Below are 13,170 nucleotides of genomic sequence, written 5' to 3'. Positions count from 1 at the left end.
CACTGCGGCTCCACAAGCCAAGCTGCTGGCCCCATCCTTGCCCGCCCTGCAGGCAGCAGAGCAGGCGCACCAACTGCCCGCAGCCGGCTGGGCCACGCCGTGGGCTTCCCCTCTCGCAGGCAGCAGGGCGGACGCATCCATACGCTTATCAGAATGAGCGGAGTAAAAGGAAAAAAACCCCTAATATATACAGTGTTATCTTTATTTTAAATGTCAAAAATTATTTGCGGCTCCAAGTGTTTTCTTTTCCCATGGAAAACGGGTCCAAATGGCTCTTTGAGTGTTAAAGGTTCCCTACCCCTGGGCTAGATAGACCGAGAGCAGCCTCTTCCTCCTGTTGCAAGGACTTCTAGAAGCGTGTGAGAACTTAGTCCCAGCTTTTGATGCCTCTGATGACTTCAGGGTGGTGTTGAGATGACCTGGATGCAATCCTTTCACTTCCGTCAGCAAAAATGATCTGTTGTAAAACCTTTACGAGAGGAGAATTGGGCCACTTCATGTTGCGATTGCATAACTTTATAGTGGAACCTGCAACATACCTTCTTGTTATTTTAGTATCAACAAGACCTTTCCCAGCAATAGAGTTTACTTTTGAATGGCATGAGGAGAAAGCATTGTTGCTCCATCATGGCCTGTGTCTGGCACTTGCACATAGTGGCTTATCTGTGTCGTCCCGCCCCGCCCTAAAAAAAAAAGACTGAAGGGAAAAAGGAAATATTATTAGCCTCCTAAAAGATGGGTGTTCGTTTCTGTAGTATTTGCTTGCTGTGCCACTGTTAAAATGTTTTATTAGCCAATTCTGAACCATTTGCTAACCACCCATGTGGAGATAAACAGTGTAGGTGTACTGACTCATTACTTGAGTATTCTCAGCTAGCAAGTCAGTTGACACGTCGCAGGTTACTTCATAAGTGTACATACAGGTTCGGAAGGCAACATACTTCACCTGTTGGCTAGCATTTTCACAGAGGTGTTCAAAGGGGTCCAGAATTTTGCTCTTGGTAGCCTCTCCTTGGGGAAAGAGTTCCTGTACCATAGACTAGTATTGGGGGGTGGGGGCGGGGCGGGATTAGACCAGCTTGGCATTTGATTGACCCACAGGCAAACAGGTTTTGATAGGCAGGACAATGCCAATAAAAGAGCTTGTGTCATTTGTACCGTGATATGGTTTGTAATTTATGAATTTTATAGCTGAAACCCTGAGAACCCTTTCTTGGAAGCGAACTCCACTGAATAAAATGGGGCTGACTTCTGAACAGGTTTCGTTGGGTTTGCTCTCTCTGTGTGTGTTGCTTCATCTCTGCAACCAGAAGCCCGTCTTTGCCATTCCAGGCACAAATACCTGTGCAGTTTATACTGAACAGTGCTGAACAGTGCAATCCTAAGTAAAGTTATTTCTACTGTAGTTAATCTGCTTAAAACTGCACTGTCTGTAGCCTTATGTGCTGATTTCACAGGGGGTATTGTACAGAAATGAAGACCCAAGAAACAAAACAAACGTTTTTCATATTTTTCCCAGAGAACTTACTTCTTCCTGATGGGAAAGTTTAGACAATTTGGAGAACACCAGAGGGGGAAAAACATGATTCTTTGTCTCTGGAATGAGCGACATGCTTTTTAAAACAAGGTTTTTTTACTAACTCAAAATGTGTTGGGGTGTTGTGTGGTTTCCAGACTGTATGACCATGTTCTAGTAGCATTTTCTCCTGACGTTTCGCCTGCACCTGTGGCTGGCATCTTCAGAGGCTCAAAATGTGTTGCGTGAAGCCTATTTAAAACTATCTACAAGATTAGAGAATGATAATGCCTGTGAATACTGCAGATGTGAACAGCATATTTTCAAGGATATTGTTCAAATGTGATTATTTTCCTCCATAATTAATATGCTATAAAGTATAGGATGATAGTACACTATTGAGGAATTCCCGCAGCTCTCCTTCCTGCCACTCCTTGGCTGGTTGGCTCAGGACCAAACTGCATTTTTACATTGGGAGATCCTTGGCTGTTTTCCTGCCTTTAAATGCAGCCATGGGATGTCAGGTGTTTGTTAATTTGAGCAAAGGAACAGCATAGGAGGTATAAGTATCTAACCATTTCCCTGAACCAATGTCCCCATCTAACAGTGCAGTACTAAGCAGAGTTCCACCCTTTTAAGGCCATTGAAGTCACCTCTGCTTAGAACTGCTCCATAAATCGCAGTATACATATACATACATATACAGCAATATATATACATTCCAGTGGACTGACATTCACACACACAGTGCCTAGCACAGCGGTTCTCAACCTGTGGGTTGTGACCCCTTTGGGGGTCGAATGACCCTTTCACAGGGGTCGCCTAAGACTCTCTGCATCAGTGTTCCCCATCTGTAAAATGTATAAGTGTTAAGGTTGGGGGTCACCAGAACATGAGGAACTGTATTAAAGGGTCGTGGCATTAGGAAGGTTGAGAACCACTGGCCTAGCATGTTGAACGGAATTAAACTAGCATCTCTCACGGCCTTGAAGACTGTATTTAGGTGGAAAGTGGCATAGATAAATAAAATTAACTCTCCACACGCCCATCTATCCTCCTCAAAGGAATGTAGCCTCATGGCCCTCATGGCTACATTCAATAAAATGCCAAGAGACCAGGAATCTCTTGACATGCTGTGCAGCTTGGCCTTTGGTCCTAGAGAGTCATGGGAATGTGTGGAGCTGTCCAGAATCAGAATCTACTTCTCTATTCTGTAACCCATTGGGAGAGCTGACGATGCATATGGGCCAGGGTTCCGACTGTGTTCTTTGTTTTACAGCAAACTGTCAGGGTTCTGGTTGTTGTGGGTTTTCCGGGCTGTGTGGCCGTGGTCTGGTGGATCTTGTTCCTAACATTTTGTCTGCATTCTGTGGCTGGCATCTTCAGAGGTGTATCACAGAGGGAAGTCTGTCACACACTGTGATAGGAACAAGATCCACCAGACCACGGCCACACAGCCCGGAAAACCCACCCCAACCAGTTGAATCTGACCGTGAAAGCCTTCGACAATCCATTGTCATGGTTGTTTCCATTTCATTCTGTGTTTAACTGAGTTTCTCTCTTTCATTTTGTTTCAGAATGTATTAATTGTGGAGGTAAGTTCACTGTGTTTGCATGTGTGTACCTATTTACATTCTGCCCTAGATCCAGATATGCAAACAGAATCCTATGAAGTTCACATAAGCTTCATTGAGGTAGTTTTTAAACGCCGTTTAACGTCAGATATGTGGATGGTATGGGGGTCAACTGGAGGTAATTCCAAGTGTAGTCTTTAGCGAATATAACCTTTGCTCTGGTCTTTGGTAGTTATAAAAACAGTGCTGAAGGAACAAAGCAAGCCAGTTTCCCAAGAAACCAGAATTAGGCTAACGTGGTAGAGCTTTCATCTCTCCTTGTTAAATGTACTTTTCATGCTTTACAAAGGATATTATTGGAACTGGAAGGACAATGAGAGCTCTCCTCAACAACATTGAAAAATACAAGCCCAAAATGGTTAAGGTAGCAAGGTAAGTGACATTTGCGGGGAGGAAGGGTACATCAGCACACCTGTCCTGCATGCAGAAGGTAGAGGCCTCAATCCCCAGCATCACCAACCAAAAGAGGCGGGAGGGCTTAGAGGTATGAAAGTCCAAGGTGAAAAACTTGAACCCATAAAAAGTGTACGAGAGTACTGGGGGAAGAAAACCTCCAAGGAAATATTTTGTCTTTTGTACTGAGTGAAATGCTCAAACAACCTACACCATTAGCAAATGATAATTTCTTTGTATACTATACACAGATACACCATATTTTCAGGGATATGTATTACTAACTGGGATTAATTTTGACTTCAGTTAATCTACTGTAATGTATGTGATATTACACGACTGGCCAGTTCAGTGTTCTCAGTGTTACAAAGCTCAAGTTATTATCGAGCGATCAGCCCACCCTATTATATGAGAGTATTTCTTTCCAAATACCATACTTCCTTTGGTTTACTGCAAAAATTGTATTTTTTGTTTTCAGTTTTTATTTTTTTTCCTGTCTGTCAGAGGTAGCGGTTTTCAAGCTCTCTTTAGCACTGACTGGGTCTGTAGTTTTGCATTAGGCAGCCAAATCCAGAGCCCCCAGCTGCCAGAAAGGCCTCCATGCTGCCCAAAAGCCCTTGATTTTGCCCAAAAAGGTGGCTTAACCTGGTAGAAGCCAACCTGTTCATGCCTCTGGAACAGCCCCATTACACCAGCACAGGCAGTGAGGGCACGGGAGTGCCGATGCAGTGCTCTGCGTTACGTTTGCCCGCTATGGAGGGCCATAGCAGCCGCCCTCTGGCAGATTTGCATTCCACCTGGGTAGGTGCCCCTGGGAGGGCAGATCTGCTGGTGCAGCCCCTCGCCATCTCCATAGGCGGATTCAGACCCCCCCCCCCCCCCCCGACTGGGCTGTAAGCCATTTATACTTTTAAATGTGCATGCTAGATAAGCTTTAAGGTTACAAGTGACAGATTTTATGGTAACAAAGCAGCAGAATCAAACAGATCAGTTGATCAAAGAATTAGGTATTACTTATATTTCAAAATTCCCAGAAATTTGTTGTCTTTGGGATGACTAGAAAACACCCTCGCTTAGTACCCTACCCTTGAACCAGATGATCTTAGCAGATAGCATGTTCATAATGTCAAAAAACAGTGTTATTAATGGAGATAAAATAGAAAGGTGAATAAGATTGGAACAGGATGGGATGAGTTGATTTTTCCTTTAGAAACTCCTGTTTAGACATTTGATACCATCTACTTTCTGTATGAGTTGATTACAGAAAGAGACAACTGACTCAGCAACTAAGAATAGGGGTGGAACAAGCAGAGGATATCCTTATGGCATTTCCCCTGGTTACCATTCAAACATCTCAGATGTTACTGATAGCAGCTGAAGGGGCAACAGACCTATTTTGTTTACATCACGCAAACTAACGCTACTGAAAGGGTAAAGGAAAGTTTAGGCTAGGCATCAACATCTTGTGACTGACTAAGCCTGAACCAAACTATTTATGGGAGCCCATTTGGGACTACAAAAATGGGCTTGTTTTCCGAACACCTCATTAGCCACATAAGGATGATGGGTTGTGTCCAGCTTGGTGTGTCACAAGCTGTACAAGCCCCGGGGCAGTGAATGAAAAAGCAAGGAAGAATGCGCGAGGAGAAGTTGTCCGAACAAATCCAGTTTTTCTTTAATCAGAAAAACATTTTGTTCTTCATTTCATGACAGTTTGCTGCTGAAAAGAACATCACAGCCTGATGGGTACAGACCTGATTGTAAGTGGATTTTCTTCCCTTCCTGACTGTAGCTAAAATGGTCCATTATCTTCCTTTCACTGAACATACAAGAAACTCCACATCTAGCCCACGGAGCATTTTTGGCATTGATGCTCAGAATGGCATTTGAATGGGAAATTTCCACCAGTTAAAAAAGGAGGACCCTTACCTAGGGTTGCCAACTGACGAGGAAATCTGCTGCGGTAGATACCACTTTTCATGGTGTGTAGCTAAGCGGGGTTGATCTTGGCTAGTATTTGGATGGGAGACCACCAAGGAAGTCCATGGTTGCTTCACGAAGGCAGGCAATGGCAAGCCTCTTACCTTGAAAACTGTATGGGTTGCTGGTTGTAGTGGGTTTTCCAGGCTGTGTGGCCGTGGTCTGGTAGATCTTGTTCCTAATGTTTCGCCTGCATCTGTGACTGGCATCTTCAGAGGTGTATCACAGGGGGAAGTCTGTTACACACTGTGTCTAGTCTTCTCTAGAATGAGCATTCTCTATTGGGTAAGAGCAGAGGCGTAGATCAAACCAAGGCTCATCAAGTCCAGCAGTCTGTTCACACAGTGGCCAAGGAAGGTAACTAGAATGAGCATCATATGTTGGGTAAGAGCAGATGCTGGATCAAACCAAGGCTCATCAAGTCCAGCAGTCTGTTCACTCTGTGGCCAAGGAAGGCCGAAAGCAGGATGGCTGCAGCACCGTTATCCTGCCTGTGTTCCACAGCACTTAATATAATACGCTGCTCCTCTGATGCTGGAGAGAATGGGTCATGACCAGTATCCATTTTGACTAGTAGCTGTGGATAGCCCTATCCTCCATGAACATGTCCACTCCCTTCACAAAGCCTACCAAGCTGGCACACCACACCTGATGGTAACTAGAATGAGCATCATAGGTTGGGTAAGAGCAGAGGCGTAGCAAGGGGGGGGAGCGCCCGGTGAACCAGTGCATTCTCTGCCCCTGTCCTGCCCTGAAACGCCTTCAACCTGGAACGTCCCTGCCACGCGCTCTCCACACCCCCACAGGGGCACGTGTCCAGTGCATCACGCCCCCCTGCCACGCCTCTGGGTAAGAGTTGCAGTCAGGAGTCTGTATCTTCTTTTCTTCAAAATGGGACAACTTATTTGCATATTGTATGACCTAATTGAGTACCTCTAGACAGCTCTAATTAAGAAGATGCCCCACCTCAGCCGTAATGAAGACTTCACACAAGGCAGAGCTGAGATTTGGCTGTTATATATGTTTTCCAGGTCAGCGAACAATCACAAGAAGAAAACGTCCATGTTTGTCTTTCTAACAATATGGTCTTTCTTTGTTGTTCCCGTACAGATTATGGATTTGAAATTCCAAATTTATTTGTGGTGGGCTATGCCTTAGACTACAATGAGCACTTCAGAGATCTAAATGTAAGCATCATTGGGGCCCTGAATAAACTTTTCTAAACAGCGGTTTGCAAAGCTGGCCAGTTTACATTGGGTTACCGCTACAAGTTTGGAACAGTGGCATTTTTGCTATGCATGGTGCTTTCTAAGGCCCCTTCCGCACATGCAGAGTAATGCACTTTCAGTCCACTTTCACAATTGTTTGTAAGTGAATTTTGCTGTTCCGCACAGTAAAATCCAGCTGCAAAGTGCATTGAAAGTGAAATATTCTGCATGTGCGGAATGGGCTTTGAGCTCCGCTTGATTGCCTTTGAAAAAGCCCTGCCAGGGTGGCTTTTTGGTGCCCGTTTTGCGGATGGAGAATTAAGGTTGAGGGATGATGTGGCTACCTACTGAGTCTAAGGATGAGGTGGCATTTCAACACCGGTCTCCCAGTTCAGTCTGTTTTACATAGCAGTTAGAACTCGTGCATCTGGAGAGCCTGGCCTTCTTGCCGTTTCAGAAGATGGAAGGACATGGTGTTTTCTCAGCACTCCAACTGCAACGTTCTGTCAAATGGAAATTTGGAGAGGGGCCAGGGCTTCGTGGCAGAGCATCTGCTTTGCATACAGAAGGTCCCAGTTCAGTTCTTGGCATCTCCAGTTAAGGTCAGCTGGTAGGTGATGTGGAAAACCTCTACAGGGAGAGCTGCTCCAGTCACTGTAAACAATACTGATCGTTAAAGCGGCTTCATGTGTTCAAAACGGGGATTTTTGGATCCTGCTGTCATGATAGCGTTTGTAGTGCAGTTCCACCCATTTCGTCATCATCTGTGGCATTACTGGTGATAAACAATGAAACCCCTTCTCAAGCATGCTGTGCCCATTCCAATTTGCAGATATCTTTTTAGTTTTGTTTTTAAAGCAACACGGTAAGAGGCAACTGCAAATGGGCCTTTGCAGCAGGGTAATGTTAATTTATCCTTTGATTTTATCCCATTGTTAAGATGCACTTCAAACACATACACACATTGCACATACCTACTTTATCTTCTCTGTTGTACATGAGGATTCACTGACCCCCCCTCCCTTAAACAAAATTTCACAAGACTTCAGTGATTAACAGCCGAAATTATTGCGCCCTCCTAGGGAGATGTAAGTGTGATACATCCTTCAGAACTCCATGACTGGATCTAGGCCAAGGCAAGCAACATTAAAGGGAATTAAAATATATTAGGGAATGTGTTTTATCTGTTCATCTTGAATGTTTATAGAGATGGATACTCAACTTTGGATGCAAATGCAGTTGATGCTTCCACATTGCAGCTAATTGATGTGGCAGTGAAGACCTCTGTAGAACACTGTGTCTTCCTTGTTTTGCACAGCACAGCATCACTTAATTAGGATTCATTATCCTAGTAACATTTAATTTTTAGTATATTAATCTACCACTGCTGCATCCTACTTATTAGAATGAGTAATAAACACTGTTGATTGTCTTTTTACGAATTGTTGATATTAAACTGTTTCATTATTTCAGCACATATGTGTTATCAATAACCACGGCAAAGCCAAATACAGAGTCTAAAGAAATTTGCCGGACTGAACTGGAATTTTGACAAGATCTCCTGAAGAACAGTTCAACTGACATCCTTCTCACTCATCCTGGACTAAAAAAGTGTTATTTCCCATGACCATCCTCCTCACACTTAGGTCTTCTTAATGCCTCAGTTATCTCATAATCTTTCATGTAATAAGTTTTATTCAGAATGAAGAGACAATAGGTAAGGCAGAGATATTTGTTTTTATCGATTAACACATAAAACAATTTTGTGAAAAATTTCTAGAATACAAATGTATGTATGCGTCATTTCACAAGGGCTTCTGGGGCTTTGGCAAACTTTGGTGGTCCCATATTCCCCTGCTCTCAAATGATGTGTTTGTGCCTTCTTGTTGATCCATCCTTTTTGACTTCCTGTCTTTTCCCTCTGTTTGCACTTCCTAACACAAGCGGTTGTGCCAACACAGAGTGACTTCATAGTCTGAGAGTGTGACTCCTAGTAAATGTTGCTGGTGATTACTTAGAATCCATACAGTATTAACAAGTGTGTAGCAAAACAGAAAGCAGGAAACACATCCTGAGAGAGAAAAAGTATGGTGTAAAGGATCTTGGGGCTCAAAGGTGTGTGTGGGGGGCTATGAAAGGTTGTAGGTAATGTAAATAACAGGAGCCGCCTGGCGTAGTGGTTAAGTGCCACTCACACGGTCAGGAGTTTGAGCCCCCTGTGGGTCAGATATTCTGGCAGCTGGCTCATGGTCAACTCAGCCATCCATCCATTTCTTGGTTGGTAAATGAGTACCTAGCTCATAGCTAGGAGGTAAAGAATAGCCAGGGAAAGCAATGGCAAACTACCCCACAAAAGTGGTTTTTCTATTAAAATCACTGCTTACAGTAGTACTCCAGGGTCAGATACGACTGAAAGGGAAACTTTAATGTAAAGAGCATGTGGATATTATCTGGTCTACTAGAGCCTTCTATCTGGCCTTTATAACTCAGTCTACATTGGTTTCCCACATGAGGCTAGATGCAGAGTAGACATGTCCACAGGCACAAAGATTTCTTGTCACAGGGTATGATTTTCCTGCTTTCCTTCTCTTGCAGCAGGCCAAAATGTCCACAAAATTCTGTTCACAGGAGAGAAGAGACAGCTGAGAGGGAGGGCAGTGGGAAAATTGTGCTCCATGAGCAGGAATCCTTACACCTGTAGAAACATTAGTTCGGATCCAACCATCTAACACAACAACAGAGTCATGAATTTCTAGCATCAAACTATCAGGCTTCATTTCAGTAACAAGATAACGAGATGGATAAGATAGTTGATGTATCCCTGCTTGTTTATAACTCAGGCTTTATTACTTGGGTTTGGTCCTCCCACACACGCACACGCACACAAATTGTCACAATACCATCAGTACCTATCAGAGTGGTTCCCTGTGGTGGATTATAGGTTAGCTGAAACTTAAAATGACAGGATATGGTTTGCAGGCCCTCTTTTGCCTTAATGTTGTTTGTAAACTAATCGCAAGTAATGGATATCAAAAATGCCTTGGACTGCACATTGTATGTGACTCATCCAGAGGCTCGTTTATCATACATGTATTTTTCCATATGCTGTTAATCATTCTAAGACTACAGTCTTAAAATACTTGGAAATGAATCCTGTTGAACTCTGCAGGATTTCCTTTTCAGTAAACCTATTAGGATTGTGTTTTAAACCATCTGTCATTCTTATGTAAGTATGGTTCTCTTATCATTTTCTTTGGTTGGAAGGGAGTGAGAAGTAGCATGGAAAATATTTGAACCAGAAGGATCATTGGTTTTGATTCCGATCTCATCTCGCAGTGTAAGCAGTCGGACCACTCCACTCACTAAGGGATGGGGACAAAAGGCAGGCGTCAGAGGAAGACACTGCTTTCCACAACGTGGATGCCTCTCAGAGTGTTCTGGGATTCATCTTGTCTGTCAAGCCTGGACAGGAAGGTGGTGGACCACTGAATTTCCCCCCCGGCCCTAAGGTGTTCCTAGCTGGACAATGGGGCTAACTAATTCCTATTGTGTCACCGTAAGGTGCTTCAATCAGTTCTCCAGACTGATCATTACTTACTCAGTCCCATCCCAGCAATCAGTCAATATTCAAGAGACTAGCCCAGGCATTCCCTTGAGTCCTGACAGTTCATCAAACCTCTCCTATCTTTTTGTTCGAAGCCCGGAAAAGCAGTCAATTCTTTGTGTCTGGCTTTCCTGCCATATTACCTCATACTGCCATTCTGGGGTATTAATATTATTCCGTTGGCCATTCATAGTGTCTCTGTGTTTATGTCTTGCATGTGGGCTCTTTTCTTTGCTCTGGGAAATGCTGCTTGTTTTCCTCTTCAGTGTTGCTTTCCCTGAACGTCCCTTCAAGACTGATCACCCATCCCTGAAACTTATATCCGGCTTCCTCCCTTTTCTCTTAGTCAGCTCTTGTGTGCTGTGTGTGCTTGTGTTCTTTGCTTCACGTATTTCTTCATTTACTATTTTTATTCTTTAATTAAAACATATTTTAATTATACAGAGGCAGAGCAAGGGGAAACTGGCCACAACGCGCACCCTGCACCCCTGCTGCGGCGCAGTCTGCTCCCGCCACACCCCAGAATGTCATGGCCCGGCCACACCTCCGCTGCGGCTCCGCTCGGGGCATCCCCCCTGCCCAGTGGGTGCTACGCCACTGTAATTATACAACTGCCTGCTCATTTGAGGATTTTTCACCCAGGACTATCCTGATATACATAGGTTCTCAATCCCAGTTACCCTTTTTCACTTTCTGTCTCCAGAGCCAGCATGGTATAGTGGTTAAGAGCAGGTGCACTCTCATCTGGAGAACCAGGTTTAATCCCCCACTCTGCCATTTGAGCTGTGGAGGTTTACCTGGGGAACCAGATTATCTTGTGCACTCCAACACATGCCAGCTGGGTGACCTGGAGTCTCTTGGCCCAACCCACCTCACGGGGTGTTTGTTGTGGGGGAGAGGGAAAGGAGATTGTAAGCCCCTTTGAGTCTCCTTGCAGGAGAGAAAGGGGATATAAATCCAAACTCCTCCTCCTACTCCTCCTCCTCCGCCTCTTCTTCTTGTTCTTCTTCTTGTTCTTCTTGTTCTTCTTGTTCTTGTTCTTCTTGTTGTTGTTGTTGTTGTTGTTGTTGTTGTTGTTGTTCTTCTTCTTCTTCTTCTTCTTCTTCTTCTTCTTCTTCTTCTTCTTCTTCTTCTTCTTCTTCTTCTTCTTCTTCTTCTTCTTCTTCTTCTTCTTCTTCTTCTTCCAGCTAATTCCCCCAACCAAAGTGGAAACTGCCTATTTGAGGTAATAAAATGTAGGATAGCTGAAGTACGTGAATTTTTTGGGTCCAAAACTGGTTGATCTTCAGTTAATTGTCATTACTGGTGCATTCCTGACAAACCAATGTCATCTGTTCTTCCCAGATTGTACGGAGTTTCAATAGAAACTGAACCTTAATGAATCTTTGCAAGGCGCTGTTGATTTGACCTTTCAAGAGATAATAGATGTCATGGATGTACTCAACTGTGTTTAATATACTGAGTTTTAATTGGGACAGAACAATAGCTACCAGACTTTGGTTTCCAAACTGCACCCTCAAATTTGTATACAATGTAGGAAAGTCACCGATTTGACACAGAAACTGAAGACCTTTGAGAACACACATTTCTGTAACTCAAAAGTGATCATGTATGACGGTTTGCTTAGATGGCATTTATTTTTCTAGATGTTGATTTTTGTCTTGTTGATTTTAGGGTTATAACCTGTGAATGCAAATGCTGAGAATGAATGGTTGGAACAGCATATTGTATTTAAAGATAGGAATTTTTTTTATAATAAAGCTATGTAGCATTTTTAAGCGATCGTTGTAAAGTTTTGTATGATTTGAGTGTTCCTGTTTTCTCCTTCACCACCATCGGCAAGAGGAAGTTCCCCCTTCACCTGGTAGACCTATTTGGAGAAGGATAATATGTTCTGTATACATACTGCTCTTAATAACTTCCTGAAGGAAGCCAAGGCAAAAAACTGATTTGAAACTTAACATGAGCTGCTTCATTCTGAACAGTGTGGGGCCTATTGTTGTTAGCCACGATTTCCTTTAGGCTGGTATAAATAACCCTTTGCTGTGTTACAATTTGTTTATGACTTTCCCCCTTTCTTCTTTAGCATCTGTACCCCCACAGTTAGGCCTTTTTCAATTTAAAGGGGGGGGGGGGGAAACATTGTAAATGTTTCCTGTGAGTGATAATCTCAATATGTCCTGAGTACACTGGCCTTTTACAATTTTCTTAGCTAGATAAAATCCTGCATGAACTACAGTCATTATGGTGTTATTTCCATAGTGTAATGAACGTATTCCTTTGTCCTCATTACCTCTGCAGTGTTTGTGAATACTGTATATGGATTTTTGATGAGATAGAGGTTGGTTGGTAGGGAGGAATTTCCTGCATTGAATTAGCCTTCTCATTGGAGGAATAAACAAACCTACCCATCCATTGCAACTGATAAATTGAGCCATGGAGAACTGAACTTTATCATGTTAGGTCAGGACTCTTCCAGAGAATCATTTCCATGGGCTTCAAATACTGCTGCAGTATTTGTTTTTCATGGCAGTTTCATTTTGTGTATTGTCAGAGGTTTTTGTGGTCAGAATCGACTGTGTTTGTGGGATTTCCAGGCTGTGGGGCCACAAACTACCAGACCAAGGCCACACAGCTGGGAAAACCCACAGCACCCAATTTAATTTTACTCAAAGTGATTCATAAATTTCAATATCAGTCCTAGGTTTGTTTGTTTTTTTGTAGTCCTAAGATATTTGCTTGTTTAGCCCCATATAGGCTATTTTAAAATAGTAGATGGGGGTATTGCACCATGCTCCTATTCAAACTATTCCAACGATCAGGCACATTAAGCGT

The 13,170-nt window shown here is 43.3% G+C and overlaps 1 protein-coding gene across 2 annotated transcripts in view; it reads left to right on the top strand.

The window, feature by feature from the left end:
• Positions 1-11,160, top strand: part of PRTFDC1 (phosphoribosyl transferase domain containing 1) — a 46,617-nt gene extending 35,457 nt beyond the window's left edge. Inside the window, exons 5-9 of one of the 2 annotated variants that reach the window (XM_048511296.1) lie at positions 3,094-3,111; positions 3,440-3,522; positions 5,257-5,303; positions 6,634-6,710; positions 8,205-11,160. In XM_048511296.1, coding sequence (XP_048367253.1) covers positions 3,094-3,111; positions 3,440-3,522; positions 5,257-5,303; positions 6,634-6,710; positions 8,205-8,252 — 273 coding nt within the window. In that variant the 3' untranslated portion in view covers positions 8,253-11,160. The remainder of the gene's footprint in view (positions 1-3,093; positions 3,112-3,439; positions 3,523-5,256; positions 5,304-6,633; positions 6,711-8,204) is intronic. The other variant, XM_048511295.1, reaches the window with a different exon arrangement.
• The last annotated feature ends 2,010 nt before the right edge of the window (positions 11,161-13,170 follow it).

The sequence above is a fragment of the Sphaerodactylus townsendi genome, linkage group LG11 (genome assembly GCF_021028975.2).
Source record: "Sphaerodactylus townsendi isolate TG3544 linkage group LG11, MPM_Stown_v2.3, whole genome shotgun sequence".
Taxonomy (NCBI): domain Eukaryota; kingdom Metazoa; phylum Chordata; class Lepidosauria; order Squamata; family Sphaerodactylidae; genus Sphaerodactylus; species Sphaerodactylus townsendi.
Note: the sequence above shows the minus strand (reverse complement) of the source record. Positions and strands in the feature narration are given on the sequence as shown.